Below are 21,973 nucleotides of genomic sequence, written 5' to 3' on the forward strand. Positions count from 1 at the left end.
AATGGGGGTAACTGGCATTGGGGTGCAATTGATTATTAGTATTATTTAACTAATTTTTACTACATTTTCATTCACAGTGAAATCGTTGACATCGATGTCTTGGAGAAGGATGGCTTCTTCGACATTTTCTACGCGCTCAAGGATCCCGGTGATTATGATATCAATGTGAAATTCGGCGGCAAGGACATACCCAATGGTAGCTTCGCCATAAAGGTAGTTTAAAACAATTTTAATGCAAAGTTTTCAAATGTGAGGTTATGCTAAGCCAAAGAAAAGTGTTCAAATGGCAAACACAGTGTGAAATACTAGTCAAAGCGTATGCGCAGAAAATCTTAAATTAGCAATTATTTTCGAATTAAGCAAAAAACCAAAGTTAACAACAATTAAATAAAAAAAAATATTTTTATTTTTAAATGTGTCATTGTCTTGTCATAAGTGAAAAGTGTCAGCTGTTAAGTGTTAAACGTAAGAACCAATTACCGTTACCGCACAAATACACGCAAACAATTTAAGTAAATGTCTTAAGCAGTTTATTTACTAAGTTAAACGCCCATCAAGTGATAGAATTTGCTTAAAAACTTTTCAAGAAAATCTATGCAACAAGCAATACTTTTTTACACTGAAAAAAACATTGTAGAACTTTGTAAAACTCATGAATATGACATAAATAAATAAAATAAACAAATTTGGTACTCAATAGCACCACAAAAACAACAAAAAACGATACTCGTTAATTCGTTTCAATGAGCATGTGCAGTAGCGTGAAATAAATTTCGAGTGATGCGCGCTTTTTTCACACCAAATTTATGATTTGTTTACACGTTTTTACGCTTTGTTGCTTCAAATTTATTTGCTGCTTGTTAATTTATTTTTGTTTTCATAAATTAATTAATTTATTAATGCCTTTTTAGTATTAAGCATAAGCTTTTAAGTTGTTTGTGTGTGTTTGTATTATAACATTTTGTTGCTGCGATTGGTTCGTGCGTTTGCGCAAACATACCGACAGACAGACAGACAAACATACAACAACACAAGCAACGACACGTTGTAATTTTTTTGTTTAATATTTATGTTTATTTATTTTATTTTTTCATACAACACTTTGTGAAATTTTTTTAATTTTACGCAAAATTAATTAAGAATTAATTAATATTTATTTATTTTTAACACAAAATTAATTTGTAATTAATTAACTTAAAAATTTGTAATTAAGCACAAATTAATTAATTTTTATATTTAACGCCAAATTAATTACGACTTAATTAATTTAAAAAATTTTAATTAAACACAAAATTAATTAAGAATACATTAATATTTTTTTTTAATTTAACACAAAATTAATTAGAAATTAATTAATTTAAAATTTTTTAATTAAGCACAAATCAATTAATATATTTATTTAACGCAAAATTAATTACGAATTAATTAATTTAAAAAATTTTAATTACACACGAAATTAATTAATAATATGTACATTATTATTTTTTTTTTAATTTAATACAAAATTAATTAGAAATTAATTAATTAAAAAAATAATTAACGCAAAATTAATTAAACAGTAATTAGTATTTTTTTTATTTAACACAAAGTTAAATAGATATTAAAATTAAAAATGTTTAATTAAGCACAAAATTAATTAAGAAATATTTAATTAAAAATTGTTTATTTTAACACAAAAGTAATTAAGACCTAATTAAATAATTGCTAATTTAATGAGTACACTCTAGTGTTAACCGTTATGTGTAATTTGCCAAATTAAATGAACGCTTTCTAGCCGCCGCCTTTATCGTGTGCAACGCAACGCCTTATTTTTAAGCGCAATCGCAATTTTTAACGGCACATATGTAAGTGTAAAATGCAATTATATACACACACATATGTATATATATTTATTTTATACATATGTAGATGCATATACATATGTATGTATGTTTATACGTAAGTGCACTGCAAGGAATTTAACTGCGTCATCGTATTTTAGAATGCCTTAATTTTAGCGCTTTTAAGTGACTGTCTCGCCGTTGAATACGTCTAGCTATAAACTAAATATAATATTTGCCTTAATTCACAAAATAATGCATTTTAACGCAAAGTAAATAAGCAAAATATGAATAATAACAAGAACAATATAAATATGTTTGCAGTATACAACGATGACTATGTATAAAAAGGAGATCCATTCATATACATACGTACTGAGTTTTCGGCATTATATTTACTGTATGTGTGTATAGGTAGCTGTGTGAAACCGAATATTTAAAAACAACTAAAAAGTTTATAGGCCAATAAATATTACCTTACACTCCATTTTATAGTGAAAATATTTAAAATATTCAGAACAAATGTAAATCTATTCGTTTAGGAATTTGGTTTATAGTTTTTTCGTACACACATACATATATAGTAGTTTTAATGTTCAAAAGCATTTTAGCACACTCTAATGATATCATTAGTGGCAGTACATCATACAACGGTATACCACTCAATTTATACTATGAAAGACTTTAATTATGTTTTCTTTGTGGAAAACACAATTCAGTATTTGACAGCAAACAATATTGATATTTAGTTTCAGTTTCTTTTTTAAGACCTTTTTTGTTCTTATTAGAGAGTTCAAGCAAGTCTGAGTTAAAAACCACATTTGTATACGCTGAAGAGGGTATATTAAGTTTGTCACGAAGAAACCAATATATTAATCGTGTATTTTTTCCACTAAATCAAGTCGTGTGTTCTGAATAGCACGTTTAAAATTTACTTCTAAAGCTTGAAGAGCATCTAGTTTATAGCTAAAAACCAATAACTTCAAATAACTTGGCAAGAAGTAATCTAATGGTGTTGAATCGCAGATTTTGCAGGCCATTCAATGTCACAGTTTCTTGAAATAATAGAATCTTCAAAATTTTATCACAATAATTCCATTGTTGCACGTGCTGTGTGGAAAGTAGCCCCCTCTTGTTAGAACCAGATGTTGTCAAGATCAACTTTTTCCAATTGCGGCCATATAAAGTTGGATATCATCGATCTGTACCGCTCTCCATTGATAGTAACGGTGTCACCAGCTTCATTTCGAAAGCAGTATGGACTGATGATTCCACCTGACCAAAAACCACACCAAACTGTCAATTTAGGTGATTGTAATGATTGTTCATGAATAATTTGTGGTTTTTCCTCGCACCAAAACAGACAGTTTTGTTTATTTACGCACCACTCAGATGAAAGTAAGCCTGATCGAAGACGATGATTTTATTAATTAAATAGTTATCGTTTTAAAAGCAAAATCAAGAAATTCACGACGTGCACGGTTTTTCAAATGGCTTCTTGAATGAGAACAATTTTATACGCATGCAAGCCCAAATCCTTTCTCAAAATCCGCCAGGTTGTGGTTTGAGACAGTCGCAATTCTTGAGAAAGTCTTGGAATCCACAATTTGCGGTCTTCAGCAACACTTGCCTGAACGACAGCAATATTTTCATTACTTCGAGCAGTTCTTTATCTTATTGTCACTTGAACATTATTTAACAAAAGCGTGCGCTCGAAGTTTTCAACAATTCGACGCATAGCGAGCACAGGTGGACGATTATTACGACCATCAAATGGCAATGGTAGCAATTGAAGAACGATTATTTTGATAATAAAATTGAAATATCTTTTCTTGCGTACATCTGTCCATTATTAAATTGTAAACATTACTGAATATAATAAAAAAAATATTACAGATCATGACATATTAAAAATGGCCAAAACGACAGTTAGAAATCATATCATCCCTCTTGGAAAACTCGGTCAAAATGATTAGCATGAAGAGATGATTCTACTTAGTCATGTCCGTTTCTGTATGCATGCGGACTCCTCCCAGAGTTTTTGTGATATCGAGATATCTAGTCTTTGTGTGAAAAATACTTTTATTTGACAAGAGAGTTTCAAGAAAGTTTCTTCGAGATTATTATCCAATAATCTTCAAAGAAATTGTTCAGATCGGACCATTACAGCATATAGCAGCCATGTAAACTGAACGGTCAGAATCAAGTTTTTGTACAAATGTAATCCTTTGTAACTGTGAATGATATTATAGCTTCGGTAAATATTTCAAAAAATTATTTGAAAAAAAATTTTAAACTCGAATTTTGAAACCAAAACAATTTTCTTTTATAAGCCCTTAGACACAAAATTTTAAATTTTTCTTGAAACTTTTGGCTTTGATTAGAAGATTAAACGAAAAAAGTGTTTCGTATATTCATAAACCATATTTCCTAAAAGCTTTAGACCTTATAGAATACAATCAATTAAAATTTGTAAATAGTATCAAAATTACTCGCTCTGCCATAATTCTTCTTTTCTTGGTGAACTATAGTACTTTGGAATTCATCAGAAGGTAGAATACCATAACTATTTTGAGTATTTTCTTTGACATCAAATTAAAAAAATTCCTTTTGATGATGGTTCATAAAGATTATCTAACACCAAGGCGAATTCTTAAAATAATGAGTTAAGAAAAAACCGATAATAAATAAATTAGAGAAATCACTTAGAATTCTCTAGTTTCTGAATCCATAAAAAAGAGAAAGCAAAAATAGCAAAAATAAAAGTTTTTTGAAAACACACAGAACTCACAATAAAAATAGCAGATTCCAGCAATAGAATAAGATAAATAAATGAGGATTGCACCGCGATCTACAATCTATTGTGCCCTCCAGGAATAGTCTTAACATGGTCTTCCAAACGTCGAAAAGTAGCGAAATATTTGAAAAAATAATAAAATAAACTTAATAATCCTTCATAAAATATTAGGTAATATTGTATATACTATTTAAACTAAAAATTACTTACCTATTTTGAACCTAAACAACAACTGCAAACAGTAACTACTTCGGCAAGTGATTACTTTAACCTCGCCGGTTGGTACGTTTATGATATTTTCGTTTCAATATTAAGACACCACATTCACTTCCAGACGAATAACTATGTCTTTTTATATAACAGAATGTGATTTTCTATTAATTTACCGTCTGTGTAAACCATAAATTTAAGAAAATTGCCCAAAGTACCCTGCACAAAAATGGATAATTAATTATTGGCATGCTCATTACTGGGCAATGCGCCCAAATGTGCCGCCATCACGCGCCAAGTCAGCAGTCGCGCAGAACTTAACAAATAACCAAGAAATAACACCGAAGTCAGCGATCATATGTTCGAGATCACTCTGCTGTTTTTTGATACAAAAGTTAGACGCAAATTTCTGTTTAATTTATTATTTTAAAAACAGCACATAGTCACTGTCTAATTGCTAATTATTCAAGATTAGCAACTAGCAACGTGTGAGCGGACCTTTGTCACAGATATACTTTCTTGATAATAATATCTGGCATATGTGCATATTCTTTAGGTGAAAAGGGATATATTTTTGTCTGTATGTATTGCGGTGTGTGTTGACCGCGCATTTGACGTGCAAAATGATTGGCAAACGTCAAGTGAGATTTGCTACTTCGAGCGTTAAGAAGTCTGGCAAATGAAGCAGACTGTCGCACCAAAATGCACCTAAAACACAATAATGTACAAAGATATTAAAGGGTGATTTGTTATGTGCTGACTGTCTTATATTTATGCATATGCATTTATAAAATATATGTTGTTTCCGATATTTATTTATTAACAATTTATATCACATAAAACTCAATTGCTAAAGGTAAGGCCACCTGTTCTAAAATTTTACTCAAAATAATAATGTATGCATTTTTTTATTGAAGAAATGAACAATTTTATTTTTTTTAATATTTAATATATTTTTTACGGTTCACTGAATTACATGTGCCACCATGTCGTATGAGTAATATGAAGTACTTTCCTTTTCCTTTTAAACAACAGATTTACACACAGTTATTTATTCAAATTTTTAAATTAAATAAATTCAGAATATAAAATTCAAATAGAAAATGCAGAAAATCTTAAACAAAAATATTGTCTTTAAATAAATTTTATTATGTATTTTGTCATATTTGTTGCTTTATGTGCTATGCATCCATACAATACTCGTTTGACATGGCGTATGAGTAACATTCATTTAATGGTTACTGAGTAGAGTGCTGGTTAGTTGATCAATTTTCGAAAGAGGGAAACATTCATATATACAGCCGCTGACATTTAATTAGAAACGCCACTTATTTTGTAGTAAAACTTATTATTTTCCCAAATCACAAATTTTTACTGTTTTTTCACACTTTTTATTGAAACTTATGTTAAACATAAACTCTTTTAGTAAACATTTAATTTAAAATTCGTTTTTGTTCTAATGATTTTAACAACTAATTAGAAACGGAAATATTTTATCAGCAAAAAAATTATGATATTACTAAAATTTGCTTACTTTCAGTTAGTACTTTTTTACTTAATCCTTATACCTGAATATTGCTTCACATCGATTACGAATTGGCGTTATAAATCTCTGACAGCGCAGTGTTGATATTATTTGCCATGCCGTCATTATTTTATCAAATACTAACAACCATATTTGGGATATTTTTGGTACTTACGGCTTTTTTAGCATTACCCCAGAAATGTTCTATAGGGTTCAAGTCTGGGCTGGAGGATGGCCACTCCAAAACATTTATTGAATTTTCATCAAAAGACTTTTGTGTCAACTTTGCCGTTCGCTTTAGATAATTTTTTGTTGAAATTCCCTCAAAGCCCATGGCCACGTATTGCTAATTCCATCAATCAACAACACATTCCAAGTAAAAGATCCGCACACCATCATTGATCCTTGATACCATGCTTCACCAGGCGTGAAATATGACGAGGATCAAATTCTTAATTGATTGGACGGCGAACATACCTACGACCATCAGGACCTTTGCGAATAATTTCTGGTACATCGCTCCAAACGGGATACTTCCATTGATTTTTTGTCCAAGACCAATAAGAGTTGGTAAAGTCTACACATCGTTTCCTGCGTGCTGTCTTGCTTTGTTTACTGGGATATTTGGACATTATATTCGTCATGAATTTCACGTAGAATGTCGGTGGAACTCTGTTTTGGGTTTCTTCGTGCAATGGTGTAATTCTGCGGTCTATTTCTGTTGAAGTTTTTCTGCTTTGCGTGCAACGTTGGATGTACTTTTAAAAATAAGTATATGCTTAAGAGCATTGAAAACAATTTTTTCAGGATTTGACATGATTTATAATTTATTAATACATCTACGAAGGTAGCTGCTTAGGGCAATGCAAGACTTTTAGGTATATAAAAAAGGATATGTCAAAGCATTAGCCATTAGCCACCCATAAAAAGGGAGCGTTTCTAATTAGCTATCAACAGCTGTAGTAACAAACAGAAGAATCATTTTTTTATTCAAGAAAAAAAGATTAACTTTACTAATATTGAAATCTGAGTACAGAATTTTCGGTTAAATAAACACAACCTTACACTTCCCGAAAAAACTCGGATCACGGTAACAACACTATATCAAAAAAAGTTGATCTAGCTCATATATATCATTTAATTTTTTTTTTTAATTTTTTCAAATCAAGAAAAATTTTCGAATTTTATTTCGAATATTTTTGTTGACATTATTTGGCATACCCTTTATATGGAATTGCCTATATACAGTATGATATATATATATATACATATGTATAAATATATTTACGGTACTTCGTAATGGTAGTTTCTTCTCGACATTATAATTAATTTCGTAATCTAGTATCCCACCTCAGAGAAATATTATGAAATTAAATATGATAAATTATTGTTCTGACACGATTTAAATGTGTGAAAATAATATCTAAAGTACAATATAATTAATGGCAACGAAAACGCGAACGCAGCTGGCAGACGGATAATTTATGAAAAAAAATAAACACTTCTACAATTTATTTTATATTTTCTTTATATCCAATAATGTTTTTTTAATTAGAAGTCTTTATTTTCTTTATATAAAAATAGCAAAATCAAAAGTTTTTTTATATAAGAAACAAATTTAGAAAAAAATATTATCTCTCGCAAAATTTATTTTTATAAAGAAAGAAAAAAAAAATATCTGCAAAGAAAGTTTTTTTATGACACAAAATTTAAAAAAAGTGTAATAAAATTGTTACTGTAAATTATTTATTTCGTTTGAGTTTATCCAAGTAAAGAGCTATAATACTTCTAGTTGAAAATACTAAATTACTCTTTAAGCATCTGAAGCTGTTTTCGATTCGTCTCTTTGCTGATTGCTATGTCAAAATATTTATTTAACACAACAAAAAAAAAAATTCAACTAAATTCAATATAAGATAGGTTAGGTAAGGTCAATCTGGTAGGCCAATTTGCCACTGATAGACCAATTTTGGTCCTTTGCGATACCTGATGGAGTTCAGTTGTAACATGCCATGAGAACCCCAGATGCTTACAGCGCGGTCTTGCCAATGCGGGACAAGTGCACAAAAGATGCGCCATTGTTTCCCTAGTGCTCTGCTCTAGACATTTGCTGCAGTCTTCTCGATCTGTCAGCCCCATCATGCGAACGTGTGTCATCACTAGACAGTGACCAATTAGTATTCCCATCATCAATGATGGCTGCTTAACTGTCTACAAGATATTATTTGGATATACTATTAAAGTGATAAAATTTCCGAGTGTTCTGTCCCGCTTTGATTATGCCAGTTTATTATATGTATTTATATCAGTACTTGTTCGATTCGTCACTCTCCAAATTATAGCGAACAAATTAAAATGAATAAAGTAAACAAATAAGTGCATGGAATGGTGCTCTTCCAGTTAGCTATGTCTTGTATGCATTGAGATTTAGAAAATATCGACTTTCAAAAACTTTGAGTTATGCCACCTTAGCATCTAATATACCATATAAAACAAAAATATTGAGCGATTGCGCTCACTATTGGTCGAATACTCTGCTGGGTTGCAAATTATAAACTCATTTCTTTGTGGTATATACAAAATGTGTCGAAATTCGAAATAGCGAACTTAAAAGTGTTGACAGCGGCAGCAAGAAAAATTTAAGATTACAAAAATTATAATTTCGTAATGAAATTAAAAACGTATATACATAGCAAGTGCTTTTATATATGTTAGAATTATATACAGGCGCACATAAGCAATTCATATTTAAGTAGACACACTTATACAAACACACACCGAATAATTTGTGGCAAAGCATGTGGCAACAACCGAATCAAAAAAGTCGAGTATATGCAACAGCTGCAATGTGCCACCTCCCACAGCATTTACACACACCATTTAGATATATGTACATATAACAAAATATACATAAGAATTATTCGAAATTCGCTCAAAAACAAATTCGAAATTCTTGAAAGAGAACAAAGTCAACGGAAAATATTTGCAATGGCTTAACTTTAATTACAATAATTGCTATGTGTAAGCATTTTGTACATATATAAATTCAGGTATGCATATTAAATTCTTAGAGTATCACATATGTATATAATTATTAGTATTTTGTTTTATTTGGATCGTGCGTTGATTGCTTGTGTGCCGATTAAAGCGCCGCTAGACCGTGCTGCGGCATGCCATATGGTTGTTGTTTCTATTTTTTTTTTTTTTTGTTTTAAAATGGCTTACAATTAACACTGCATATTTGCCCATAACGGTATACCTATGCACATATAGGAGTGCCCGGGTCCATGCAGGTAAGAAAATTTTTAATTAATGCAACAAAAGCAAATGCTTATAATTTCCCCACATTTTTCAAAATTTTACAAGCATTCGTCCTTTGTCCGCTTCTAAGAAGAACTGACTTTTTTTCTAAAACAATTTTTTACTAATAACAGCGAATTGATAAGACCTTACTGACTGCCGGCGACGGCCTGACTTCACGGTGCTTTTAAAAGCACATAGATCAAAGCAATGCGTTGATCAGCGCCCCAAATAATAAATGCTTTTTGCACGTATTTTTTGGTTCCAATTGGTCAGGTGCAAGGGACACCTTTTGCACTTTGGTCGGGTTCGAGGCAAAGCTAAAACTTCTGCCATGCTCTGGGTCCGGCACCCGACCGTAGTGCGACTCCACACTGAATTGAATTTTTCAATCCTACCTGCCTTTAGGTTTAAACCACAGCCATCACGAATCTCCCCAAAGGGTCAAACCCAATGTGCAGATTGGAGTGAACTCTACGAGCTAACTGCTGCCCGTGGTACCAAACTTAAGTCTCCGGTCGGACGTTGCAGCTTTTGCAACTAGCAGTTGAGCAATCCACAAACTCAACGACTAGTGACATTTACGGCTTGAACTTAAAATGTCTTTTCATTAGAAGGAAACTCATTCAAAGTCTATAATATCATTTCAAGCTGAGTGTTATAGCACTATTTCTGACAAAGACTATACTGAAATTTCTAAGCAAGCCAAAAATACAGACATAGTGCAAATGGATTTTCGGCGCCTCTTACGACAGGCATATCTTACCGCGGACAAATTTTACACCCCGCCCGCTAGAGGAAAGGTGTTATAACAGTTCGAAAATTCTAATTTAACCTAACGATTTCTCTAATTTTTTGGCCAAGAACTAATGTATTTATAGAAATCTTTTTTATCGTCTTCAAAATACAGGAATACTCCTGAGCCAATGCTTAAACCCATTTTTCATACACTTTTCATAAGCTTCGTCTAGGATAGCTTTCGTTTAGTTCAGCGAATTGTGATTTTTTTAGTTACTCATTTTTGATTATTGGATGGTGTCTAGGTCATATTCGTAAACACATAGCTCGTTACTAGTAATGTTGCATTTGATGAATGTAGGGTCCTCAGATACAATGTCAAGCATCTCTTCTGAGAGTTCCACTCAACGTCATTTCTGTCTTGACACGCTTAATATCCAAAACAATAATCAAAATGCATTAAGTCGATCTACAAGAGATGTTGAAATCCCTTGGTATTCTCTGAAGCCAATACGTAGATTTTCAACCACTGTTTACTTAACTTAACTTTTTCGATGTTAGCTCTTAATAGAGTTAGAGAAACGACTTGCATGAATAAAGTCTTTGTTGGCTTCACGACCTTCCCTGAATACTTTGTATCGCCAGATACAATGTTCACAATAAAGTTGACCACCAAAAATACTTTTGCAACATTTTCAACGATACCTTAGCGGTGATTCCATTTAAAACACAAAATTTCAATCGTTGTTCAATTTGTTTTTTCAAAGGAAATAAACAGCACACTCATTTCTAAATTAAGATCAAACCACGAACATAAAAAGGTTGTACCAATCCAGGAAAAAGAAGTTTATTGATTCGACTTGAGGTTTTCGTTACCTCAGAGAGATAGCTGAGGTTGCTAACATTGATTATGGCCCGACTCAATTATTTTTGGTTTATGTTTTAAATTAATTTTATTTAATCTGCTACCGGAATCGAGTCAATAATATTACTTATTCTATGTGAAAGCTGGAGCAATGCATTTTTTCAGCATTTTCTTTTCCGATAAACATGTTTTTGAAACGATTCTTATACTTATATATTTATAAATGAGTAAATAAATATGTACATATAAATATATGCATGGTGTCTGTTATATTCCAGGTTGATTTTATTTTTTTTCCAAACGCCTCTGAGATTTCGGTTTTTGCCTTAAACAAAGGATGCAATGTAAAGAAACTCTTTATTTTCAATTCAAATCGTGCCTAAATCATATTACTTTTTCCATATATTTTTGATATTTTTCAATTAATTTTTTTATCTTCAAAGTTGATAAATCTACAACTTTGAATAAGTGATTGTCTAATACAATGTACTGTATGCATATAGTACAACATGTCGTATGAGCAACACATATGTACAGTAGAACTCACATGTAAGAATGCTTAGGTCATTTGATATTATATATAACTTTAACTGCGTGTAACTTTTAAAGAAGTGGTTTTATGGACAAAATGATCAAAACTTTTTTTGTAGAGCGGACAATTTTGTATTAGAATATCACTTTTTCAAAGTTGTGGATTTACTGGCTTAATGCGTATTATCACAAAATCTCATGTTATAATCAGAAATATGTTTTAAAATCTTGTTTAGGTTGGATCTTAATTCTTAGAACAATAACTTAAAGCTTAGAAGGTGTTTGCAAAACCAAAATTAATTTGAGAAATAACGGACAGCTTAACGTAAATACAGTTGTAATGAATATCCATCATGCCCACATGTTAATTTGGCATTTTCAACACGAATATCTTGCACACTTAAACATAATCAAAAAAAAAAAGAAATAAAATTTGAAATTTATACATTTTTCGAAATTTCAATTAATTTTGGTTTCACCGCTACATCAACAAATACACACGTACACATACACCGCGACAAACAAACACACATACGCACATACAAGCGCTGCGGGTGATGCATTCAGAAAATTTTTGATTTGAATAAAAGTATTTTTAATTGGGAACAAAAATAAAAACTCACAGAAAAGTTGCTTTCGGAAGCCAACAATATCTAATAATGGCAGCCACTTTGGTTGCTACCAGTGTGTGTGTGTTTGTGTGGTTGCTTTGCTTGCAATTTCCGCCGCCGGTAATAATAAATAAATACATAAGAATTTATATTAAATATGTTTACATGAATATATGTACATATATATGCATTTATACATACATATATATATATATATATATATCAATATATTTTCCCACATATGGGCGCCTGCATACTTCTCTGCCGCCGCAGAGCGCGTGACAAGTCAGGCGTTGCCCGCCAACACCAATAACGCAATGTCCGCCCACCGACAGTAGACGACAACTGTTGTCGGCACACACTATAAACATATTAATATTTATATATACTTTTAGGTATGTGTATGTGAGCGCAACAACACATAACGGTACATATATATAAAAACTACTAGCCGAAACTACTTGGTAACACAAGTCAACACTCGGTCAACCAATTGTCCTGGCTCACCTACAAACACACACACACACACATATGCTCACGCACACACATAACTACATTAACTACACATATGTATATGCCTATATTGCATTAAAATATCACTTTCACGATCGTATTTTGACGAACGCCTCGCTTTCGTCTTCACTTAGTCCGTCCGTTGGTTAGCCAAGCAAAGCCAGCGCCAGCCAACATCATCACTGCCAGCCATCATCGTACGGTACAAGCAAAGTCGCCACCATTGACGAGCGAGATCGTGTCGAGAGTGTGTGAACATTTCCAATTGAAGCTTTGTACGCTGCAAACAAGTGTCCACTAAACGCAAAGTCGCAAAGTGTTCGAGGCGCAGCGAAAGTAGTCCGTTCACTACAAGTGTTTTGGGTAGTTTGACCAGCGAGGTGTCCAAGTTCCCCACAAATTAATAGACTTTTGTGCTTGTGCAAGGAAAAAAAGAATATATAGAGAATCAAAAAACAAATAACTGTAAACCCTTGGCGTTTATTGCAGTGCTATAAACACATACAACAAAAACACGTACGGTTGATATAAAGGTTGGTGTGCCAATTGTACTGCCATCGTTTTTCAATAATTTCGAAAATACCCAATATATTGATATATTGATTTATAGAAAAAATACAAAAAAAAAAAAAGAATATTAATTCGTATATATTTTGTGTTTCGAGTGTGTAAGTCTCGCAAATAAGACTGCAGCAATCGTCAATCGTTTGGTGGTAAGCTATTAGCAAATAAGGGCGATGCGGCATTTGGTGGTTTGGGTGTGGCATTTTCGAATAAAAGATATTTTGTAAGTTGCAGATATGCATATTTGCGATTGATTTGTGCTGACAGACACCATACAATGTGGCGTATTGATTATGGTTTTTTGCATACACACAAGTGTGCAGTGCATAAAATCAAAAATTGTATTTCATTTTCAAACTTTCAAAATACATTATTTCCACCAAAATTTAGATATATTTTCTATAATTTATATATTTTTTTCATAGTCACCACTATATATAATTTTTTTTTAATATTTATTGAGCAGAAATAGATTGGTCACAATTAGCGTGGGAGATTTGAAAATTTTTCACGTTAAAAAAATTCGCACGCCTCAAAAATGTTTGCCTCAGCAGATTTGCACAAACATTTGGTTTTTTTTTTAATCTTTAAAATTTATTACCATGAATAAATTAATGCTTGGAACTATTTAGCTCATAAAAAATCTTAAATTTTGCAAAGAATTATCAAAAATTTAAAATTTTTCTTAATATTTAAGGGGTTACATACAGTAAAAAGGCCGAAAAAACACGAATTTTCCAGAACATTTTCAGAGATTTTTTTTTAATTTATTGATCCAAAAATTTGTGCGAGACTTGGTACTAGTAAAAATATTCATTTGAAAAGGAACTACAGCTGAACTCCGGGAGATTCTCTCATAAAAGAAGTTTTGTGGTGACCACTATATCTCTGAAATTAAAAAACCAAACAGATTTCGTTAAAGTAGTTTTAAATATAGTAACCAATCGAAGGAATAAAAAAATAAAATTAAAATTATTAATTAATATATTTAAGAAGCTCGTGTTAAAATTCGAGACTAATCGGTTCAGCCGTTTTCGAGTATTTGGAATTCACTTCCAAGCACTCTGAAACGCCTTTTCAAGTTTGTGTGTAAATTTGAAAATAATCACCGGAACGATAATAAATTTTCTGTGTGTATCCTTAAATATATGTTCATTAAAAAAATAAAATAAAACAAAATCGATTTTTTCAAAATTCTAACTGTATATAACGCCTTAAAACAAATTAAGCTTCATATATACTATAAAAAAAAAATAAACTCAAATCTACAAGGAGCTTTCCAAAGTAAACAGGACTTTTTGAATGTAGCTCTTAGTGGCGCCATCTATATGTCGACGGGTGCGTTAGAGTCTGCTATCTTTATCTATTGTCTAGTGAGAATTTCATGACATTTCATTGATTGGAAGTGAAGTTTTAAGCGTTTTAAGTGTCAGTATGTTTGTCTTATCGGTGCGAAAATGAGTTTCGAACAAAGAGCAAACATTTAATTTTGTTTTAAAATTGGTAAAGCTTTCGATTAAATTGATGGAACAAGTTTATGACGATGGTTGCCTATCCCGTAGCAGAGAGCAGGAGTGGTCCAACGTTTTCAAAGTGGTCATGAGGACATAAATGACGATCAACATGTGATCACCGGAAATTCCATCGAAACTGTGCGTGAATTAATCAAAAATCAATCGAGATTATCATTGAAATTCATGGAAATGGAATTGAACATCTCCAAAACATCGCGTTTTGACCGAACATTTGGGCTTAAGAAAGATGTGTGCACGGTTAGTTCCGCACAAATTGACTGACGACCAAAAATTTGCTCAGATTACAACATTTCGATTCGCTTGTAACCGATTATTTGACCAAAAATCACATTTCAACCATTAACCACTCCCCGTATTCACCTGATATGGCACCGTGCGACTTCTTCCTTTTCGAAAAAATGCATTTGCCCATGAAAGGAAAGCGTTATGCAGACGTAGAGGCCATTCAAAAGGCTTGCACTGGTATACTGGCGGCCATAACGGCCAACGAGCTAAAACACTCGTTCGACATGCTTTTGGACCGTGCAAAAATTATTTATACTGCATCCTACAAGACCCTTCATATCCCAACAAAAATACACTAGTTGACAGCCACTTTGCGACTGAGATGTTAGAGGCTGTTGCCTGCTAATTTTGGATTTCCGAAATGTTAGGAAAAATTTCCAAATAATTTTCCAAATAGTCACAGATTTTTACTTCAAATGTGTTGAATAGTGTTATTGCATAAAATATAAAAAATAAAAACTTTTTCCAGCGGTTATAAAAAACTTTTATTCCACCAATATCTAATATATGTATATACAATTTTATTTGCTAATATTGAATATAGGTACGGTCTATACTCTTGCTTATGATCTGTATGTAGTCAGTTTTGTATATTATTGTATGTAAGAAAAAAACGTTAACTTCGGCTGCACCGAAGCTAATATATCCTTCACAGGTGCATTTCTTTTAGTAACTATGTGTTCAGTTTATATGGAAGCTATATGCTATAGTAATCCGATCTGAACAATTTCTTCGGAGATTACATTGTTGTCTTTAAGAAAATTAGAAAATAATCTGTACCAAATTTTGTGAATATATCTTGTCAAATTCAAAAGTTTTCCATACAAGAACTTGATTCCGATCGTTCAGTTTGTATGGCAGCTATATGTTATAGTGGTCCGATATCGGCCGTTCTGACAAATGAGCAGCTTCTTGAAGAGAAAATGACGTTTGCAAAATTTCAAAAGGATATCTTAAAAACTGAGGGACTAGTTCGTATATATACAGACAGACAGACGGACAGACAGACGGACATGGCAAAATCGACTCAGCTCAACATACTGATCATTTATATATAAGTTAAAAAACGTTTTGTTATTTTTATTAAAAAAAATGTTTTCTGGGAGCTATGCTCCTTTATTGAATTCCACTTAAGAACTAAAATTAACAATTAATTATACTTAACTCTAGACATATGTTTCCCGCTGCAACGGGTACGCTGCGCTTCCCGCAGGTTGCCACTACACGTGTCGCACTCTCAGCGATTTAGTGGTGTCATATTGTATTACTTTGTATCATATGATATTAGTGCATCATATGATACTTTTTGAATGTATGGGGTGCTAACTTATATACTTTATAGGGTCTCCGACGCTTCCTTCTGGGTGTTACAAACTTCGTGACAAACATAATATACCCTGTTCAGGGTATAAAAATATGTAAATTAAAATTTTAATTGATAATTTACTTTCGAAACAAGGTGCAACAGAAATTACTTTCTTGGCACCTTCTCAAGAAACTGTTGCATACAAAGTTACACGAATATTTTTAAAACGTTTCTTAACTTAAAAAAAATTAAAAAATATAAATTGTTATTATATTTATTAATTTAAAGTAATAATTATTATTTTTTTATTAATTATAGTAATAATTTCCCAAATAAAACCCACCTATGAAATGTCATTAGTCATTAGTTAGAATTGGTTGAACGAGTTCTCTCTGAACCTTAAACAGAACACAATATTTTTAAATATTTTAACATCAAATATAAAGGCAAATACATTATGTTCGAATCAGTTCAATCTTGATTGTTGTAATTTTGAGGAAAAAATAGGAAAAATTAATAAGGGGGAATAATATTTCCCTTTGGTAGCTTTTGAAAATCGAAATTGTTCAATTTACCAGATATTCATAGATGAAATAAAATTGCAATAGGTTTTTAATTTTTTCTTCATGCATACTAAATGTAGAACTTTTATTCAGTTTAGTTTTCCACGTTTACTAAAGCTCTCTCGATTACATGAAAACAAATAAAATTTACAACAATTTAATTTTTCTTGTCATGTTTTTCTCATTTTTTTTTTTTTAATTTACGCAACGCTGGACCTATGCCTTGAATATTCGCTGATGCTAGACCGTTGAGTCTCTCTTGACCTGCTGTACTCGTATTACGCAAATAGTTTCCACATCTTAACTCCATAAGGAAATTTTTTTCGAGCATTTGATAACTATATTACCCAACGCAAGCAATGTTTTTTTTTTTTCTTCATCAAAATCATAATATGAAAAGAAAACACAAAAATTATAAAACCTGCCCTTAAAGTGAAAAATACTCGTATGAGTGTCGAGAAAAGTAATGTAATATCCAATGCGATAGTTTTATTCAGACTCCTTCGTTTTTTTTTGCAATCTTCGAAACAGTTGTTCAATTTCCGGAATAGCCTTCAATATGAGTAACCGTTCACGTTTAAATTCTTGATTTGACTCAAAACGGTTACCTCAGAGCGATTGTTTGAGTTTGCTGAGTAACCGAAGCCACCGTCCTGGACGTGGTTCCCTGTCAACGCGTTCTCAACCCGCTTTGAATAATTTTTACCAATGAAAAACACTTGCTCGCGACAAACAATTATCACCGCAGGTCTTTTCCAACATTCTGAATGTCTCGGCACCAGAAATTTGATTTCGCACACAAAATTTAATGAAACTTCTTTGTTGAATAATTTCATTCATCGTAAAAATTGCCTAATGCACTTTATGTACTTCAGAAAGACAAGCTCAAACTAAACACTAGGATTATTTTGATTTGAAATTTGGCACAGAAGTCACTTACAGTCATACCAAACTTAGAAAAAAAAATTTCAACAATCGAATTTTCGCTCTAAATTCATATTAAAGAGTCTTACTATTTTTCGCCCACAGTAGTACATTTTCAAGGTGTTCGTAGACTAAAATAAAGTTTTTGTCTGCATTTTGCCGCATTTCTTCAAATTCCTTTGTCTATTATTGCTTCTGCCAACTCTCCATCAGGTGATTGTAATTGGAAAATAATATATAGGAAATTGTTCGGAAAGGTTCCATGTACAAAATAATTGACATAAATGTACATCAATTCATAGGGTCTGCTACTAACATAAAAACAGAGCGCGGAAAACAATTTTAATTAAAATTCAGACGAATTAACAAAGTAGCATCAATATTAAAAATATGTCGAGGATTTTTTTCCTAGAGCTAATCAATAATTTCCAAATAAATTTTTCTCGAATCCTTTTTGCGTATTCGAAAATATAATCATATCGTAAATTTGTCTCCACAAAATAAAAAACGTGTTTGACTAAGTCTCTATATTTCCTTCAACGCCAAGTAGTATTTATATAAAAAATGATTGGTCGAATATATTCGCAGCCGGAAAAAATATATTAATTGCAGCACTTTTTAATTGTTGCTTTTTTCATTCATTTGACATTGCTCAAGGTTGTGCTTAATAGTCACGTACAAATTTTGAACGAAGATAATTTTAACACACCATATGTTAAATGATCCCGAAATTCACTGTATATTATAATATTTTCCAAAATAACTATAAATAATATTGCTAATTTCTTTAATTATACACTTAGCTCTGGCCAATGCTGCATGTTTTCGAAGGCAGCGGAAAAGTAATAAATTCAATATATTATGTTGAAGAAAATAGCAATAAATAAATAAAAAAAAAAATTTTAAATAAAAAATAAAAATTAGAATTAAATTAAAACATAAATTGAATAATATTTCGAATCGAAAATAGTGCGAGTAGTAAACAAAAAATAAAAAATAAATTATAAAAAAAACATTTTGATATGAAATAGTACTGGTTATTAATAAATATGAAAACATAAAAAAAATAAAATACAAGTAAAAAAATTAAAATAAAAAATAGAGTTAAAATAAAACATAAATTGAATATGATTTCGCTTCGAAAATAGAGCGAGTAGTGAACAAAAAATAAAAAAAATAATAATAAAATATAAAAAATAGTCACAAACATATTTCAAAAATATATTTATTATATGTTTTTCATCACATCTCTAAAAATACATTAATTACCCACAAGCGGAATATTTTTTAAACAAAACATGTTGACATTTCTAACATTTGTATGGAGAGGACACGCGAAAGACACAGCTGCTGGAGCACGTCCACACTTTATTTTGTTTACAAAACAAGGAAAAGTAACAAACAAGAAACAGTGACAATAATAAAAGAGGCAAACAAGCAATTAGCTTCTTCAAAACAAAACAAAAAATTAAATTGACTAATTCCAAAGAAAAAAATAAACAAAAAATAAATAAAAAACTAAAAATAAAAAATAAAGTGAATTAAAAATAAACTAAACTAAAATGGGCGTTGGCTGAAGACAATAGAGCCACACAAGCATATATTGTATACACATACATATACTACAACTGTACTATATACATACATAAATTTATGTATGTATATACATATATGTATCTGCCAATTTTCATACCTAAAAGCAAAAAAAAAATTTTTTAATTTCCTTGTATTTTCCACTTATCGTCACTTAAAATGCAAAACAACGTATCAACAAAAAAATCGAAATTGAGTTTTTATTGCTTACGATTCACTACCTCATATAACATATATGAATGCAGCAAATTTTATGCTCCCGCTAACAGATATAACCAATTTATAACCAATTATCATAACCATTTTATAACCAAAACTCATATTTTGTTGCAATATGGGTGGCTTCTATTATATCGTTTTTCCTACGCCTGTAAACTTGTGAAAAGTGATTTTACTGTATTTTGCATTTTAGGGGACGATATAATATATTTTATTAAAAACTTCTCAATAACACACACATATATATATGTAATACACACATACATATATATATATGTGTGCATGTATGAATGTCGGCGCTATTTCTGGGTCATTAGTTATTTGATTTACCACGCTTTTGCACACTCTGCTTGTTTATACACACATATGTATGTACACATGATAACATGTGTCTTTGGAAGCGCTTGAAATTGGCAAGTGTGCACATCTGTTGTTTTGCCATGACACAGTCAGTGCAATTAATAATCGACTTGGCACTTAAACAAATTCAAAAAACGAATTTTTAAATGCTTTCGAAGACGAAAATCATTGGAAAATCTTGGAATTTCAAAAATTGCTTGCAGCAAATGCCTCGTTATAACAATTAAATGGCATCTAACACTCACCGCCAACCTGCTCCTCCAACCCGCCAGTCAAAGTGAGGCACAGCAATGCGGTTTATATCAATCAGTCGCATTTCACATCGAACGCTGCCGGCATTTTTAGGCCAATTTCCAACGCAAAACAATAAAAGCCCTTCAAACGTCAGTTACTACATTTTCTAGCTGCTAAATCAATCAACATGCAATGTAGTACTTGTATATTAGCCAGCAGATTGCAAAAGTTGCCGTTATTTTTTCATAAAAAAAAGTGAATTTTCTAATTTTTCGCGCTGCAATAAGTGCGAAACGACAGCATTGCCACACACGATAAAAGCGTAAGAAAGTTAATATGTAGATTGATTTCTTTTGCACAATATTATTCGTTTCTTCAAGTAATACACATTCTTCTAAACAAAAAACAAATATTTTTATTCACTGCAGGCTGTTGAAAGCATCGAGGAATATAGCCATAGTCATAGCGAATATATCGAAGAGCATACGAAGATTGTAACACAGGTGAGAATCAGAGACATAAAATTAATTAGTGAATGAAAGATTGTTTTATTGCGCTTTGCAAAAAAAAATTTAATTCGCATTGTGATTTCTTTTTCACAGACAACTGAATCGATCGCCAGTGAAAGATCTTACAGAGCAGTCGCTTTCGAGAAATTACCGTTACCCACTACCGGCGGAAACGTTGTTGGTAAGTACAAAGTGACTTTATAAACTTATTTGTAAAGTTTATAGAAAATTTCTAATAACTAAGTTAGTGTGTGGAAAAAAAAAAAAATAATCAACTTCTATAGTCAAAACATAGACTCTCAACTCTCAAAACTCTCAAATAACATACTATAATATTACTCTGTATATACATACATACATATATTTATAATATATATAAAATGAGATCTTCTAAATTCTCTTAGTATAACTAAAGTCAGGAAGGTATTATAATAAATGCTAATAAAACATTAACAACTTTTTCGAGCTGATCTTATGTTAGATTCAAGAAACGCAAAACAGATTATATTACGATATATTTCTAGTATTATAAAATAAAAACTTAAATCTTAATCTCTATATCAGCGCTATGATTATGTTTTCAACTGCTCAAGAATATTAATATTGTTTCCTCTACGGTTGGTCATAATAAAATCGTAAGAACATAGCATTACTGATTCTATAAAACACTCGTGAGTTTCAAAACATAATTCTCATAATTCCGTGGAGATCTAGAACAATACAACGATTTCGGTCTTCAACAACAAAATATATTATGGAACTCGATCACTAACTGAAAGCATAAAACCACATACAAGAAAGTATTCGAGCATTTTAGTCAACTACGAGTACAATCAGATTAGTTATTCATTAGTGTGGTTCTTAAGTCCATAAAGAATGAAAATATTTGCCCTTTGTAACCCTTTCTGAATTGTAGATATCAGTAGATTATATTTATTTTTTTTTTTATTTTTTTTTTAATATATTTTATT

At 31.2% G+C, this 21,973-nt stretch overlaps 1 protein-coding gene across 5 annotated transcripts in view; it reads left to right on the forward strand.

Moving 5' to 3' along the window:
* LOC126751522 (filamin-A) overlaps positions 1–21,973 on the forward strand; it is a 115,003-nt gene that overhangs the window by 64,377 nt on the left and 28,653 nt on the right. For all 5 annotated transcript variants that reach the window (XM_050461851.1, XM_050461847.1, XM_050461848.1 and 2 more), the window contains 3 exons: positions 78–213; positions 20,922–20,996; positions 21,096–21,183. In XM_050461851.1, coding sequence (XP_050317808.1) covers positions 78–213; positions 20,922–20,996; positions 21,096–21,183 — 299 coding nt within the window. The remainder of the gene's footprint in view (positions 1–77; positions 214–20,921; positions 20,997–21,095; positions 21,184–21,973) is intronic.

This window comes from Bactrocera neohumeralis, chromosome 2 (genome assembly GCF_024586455.1).
Source record: "Bactrocera neohumeralis isolate Rockhampton chromosome 2, APGP_CSIRO_Bneo_wtdbg2-racon-allhic-juicebox.fasta_v2, whole genome shotgun sequence".
Taxonomy (NCBI): domain Eukaryota; kingdom Metazoa; phylum Arthropoda; class Insecta; order Diptera; family Tephritidae; genus Bactrocera; species Bactrocera neohumeralis.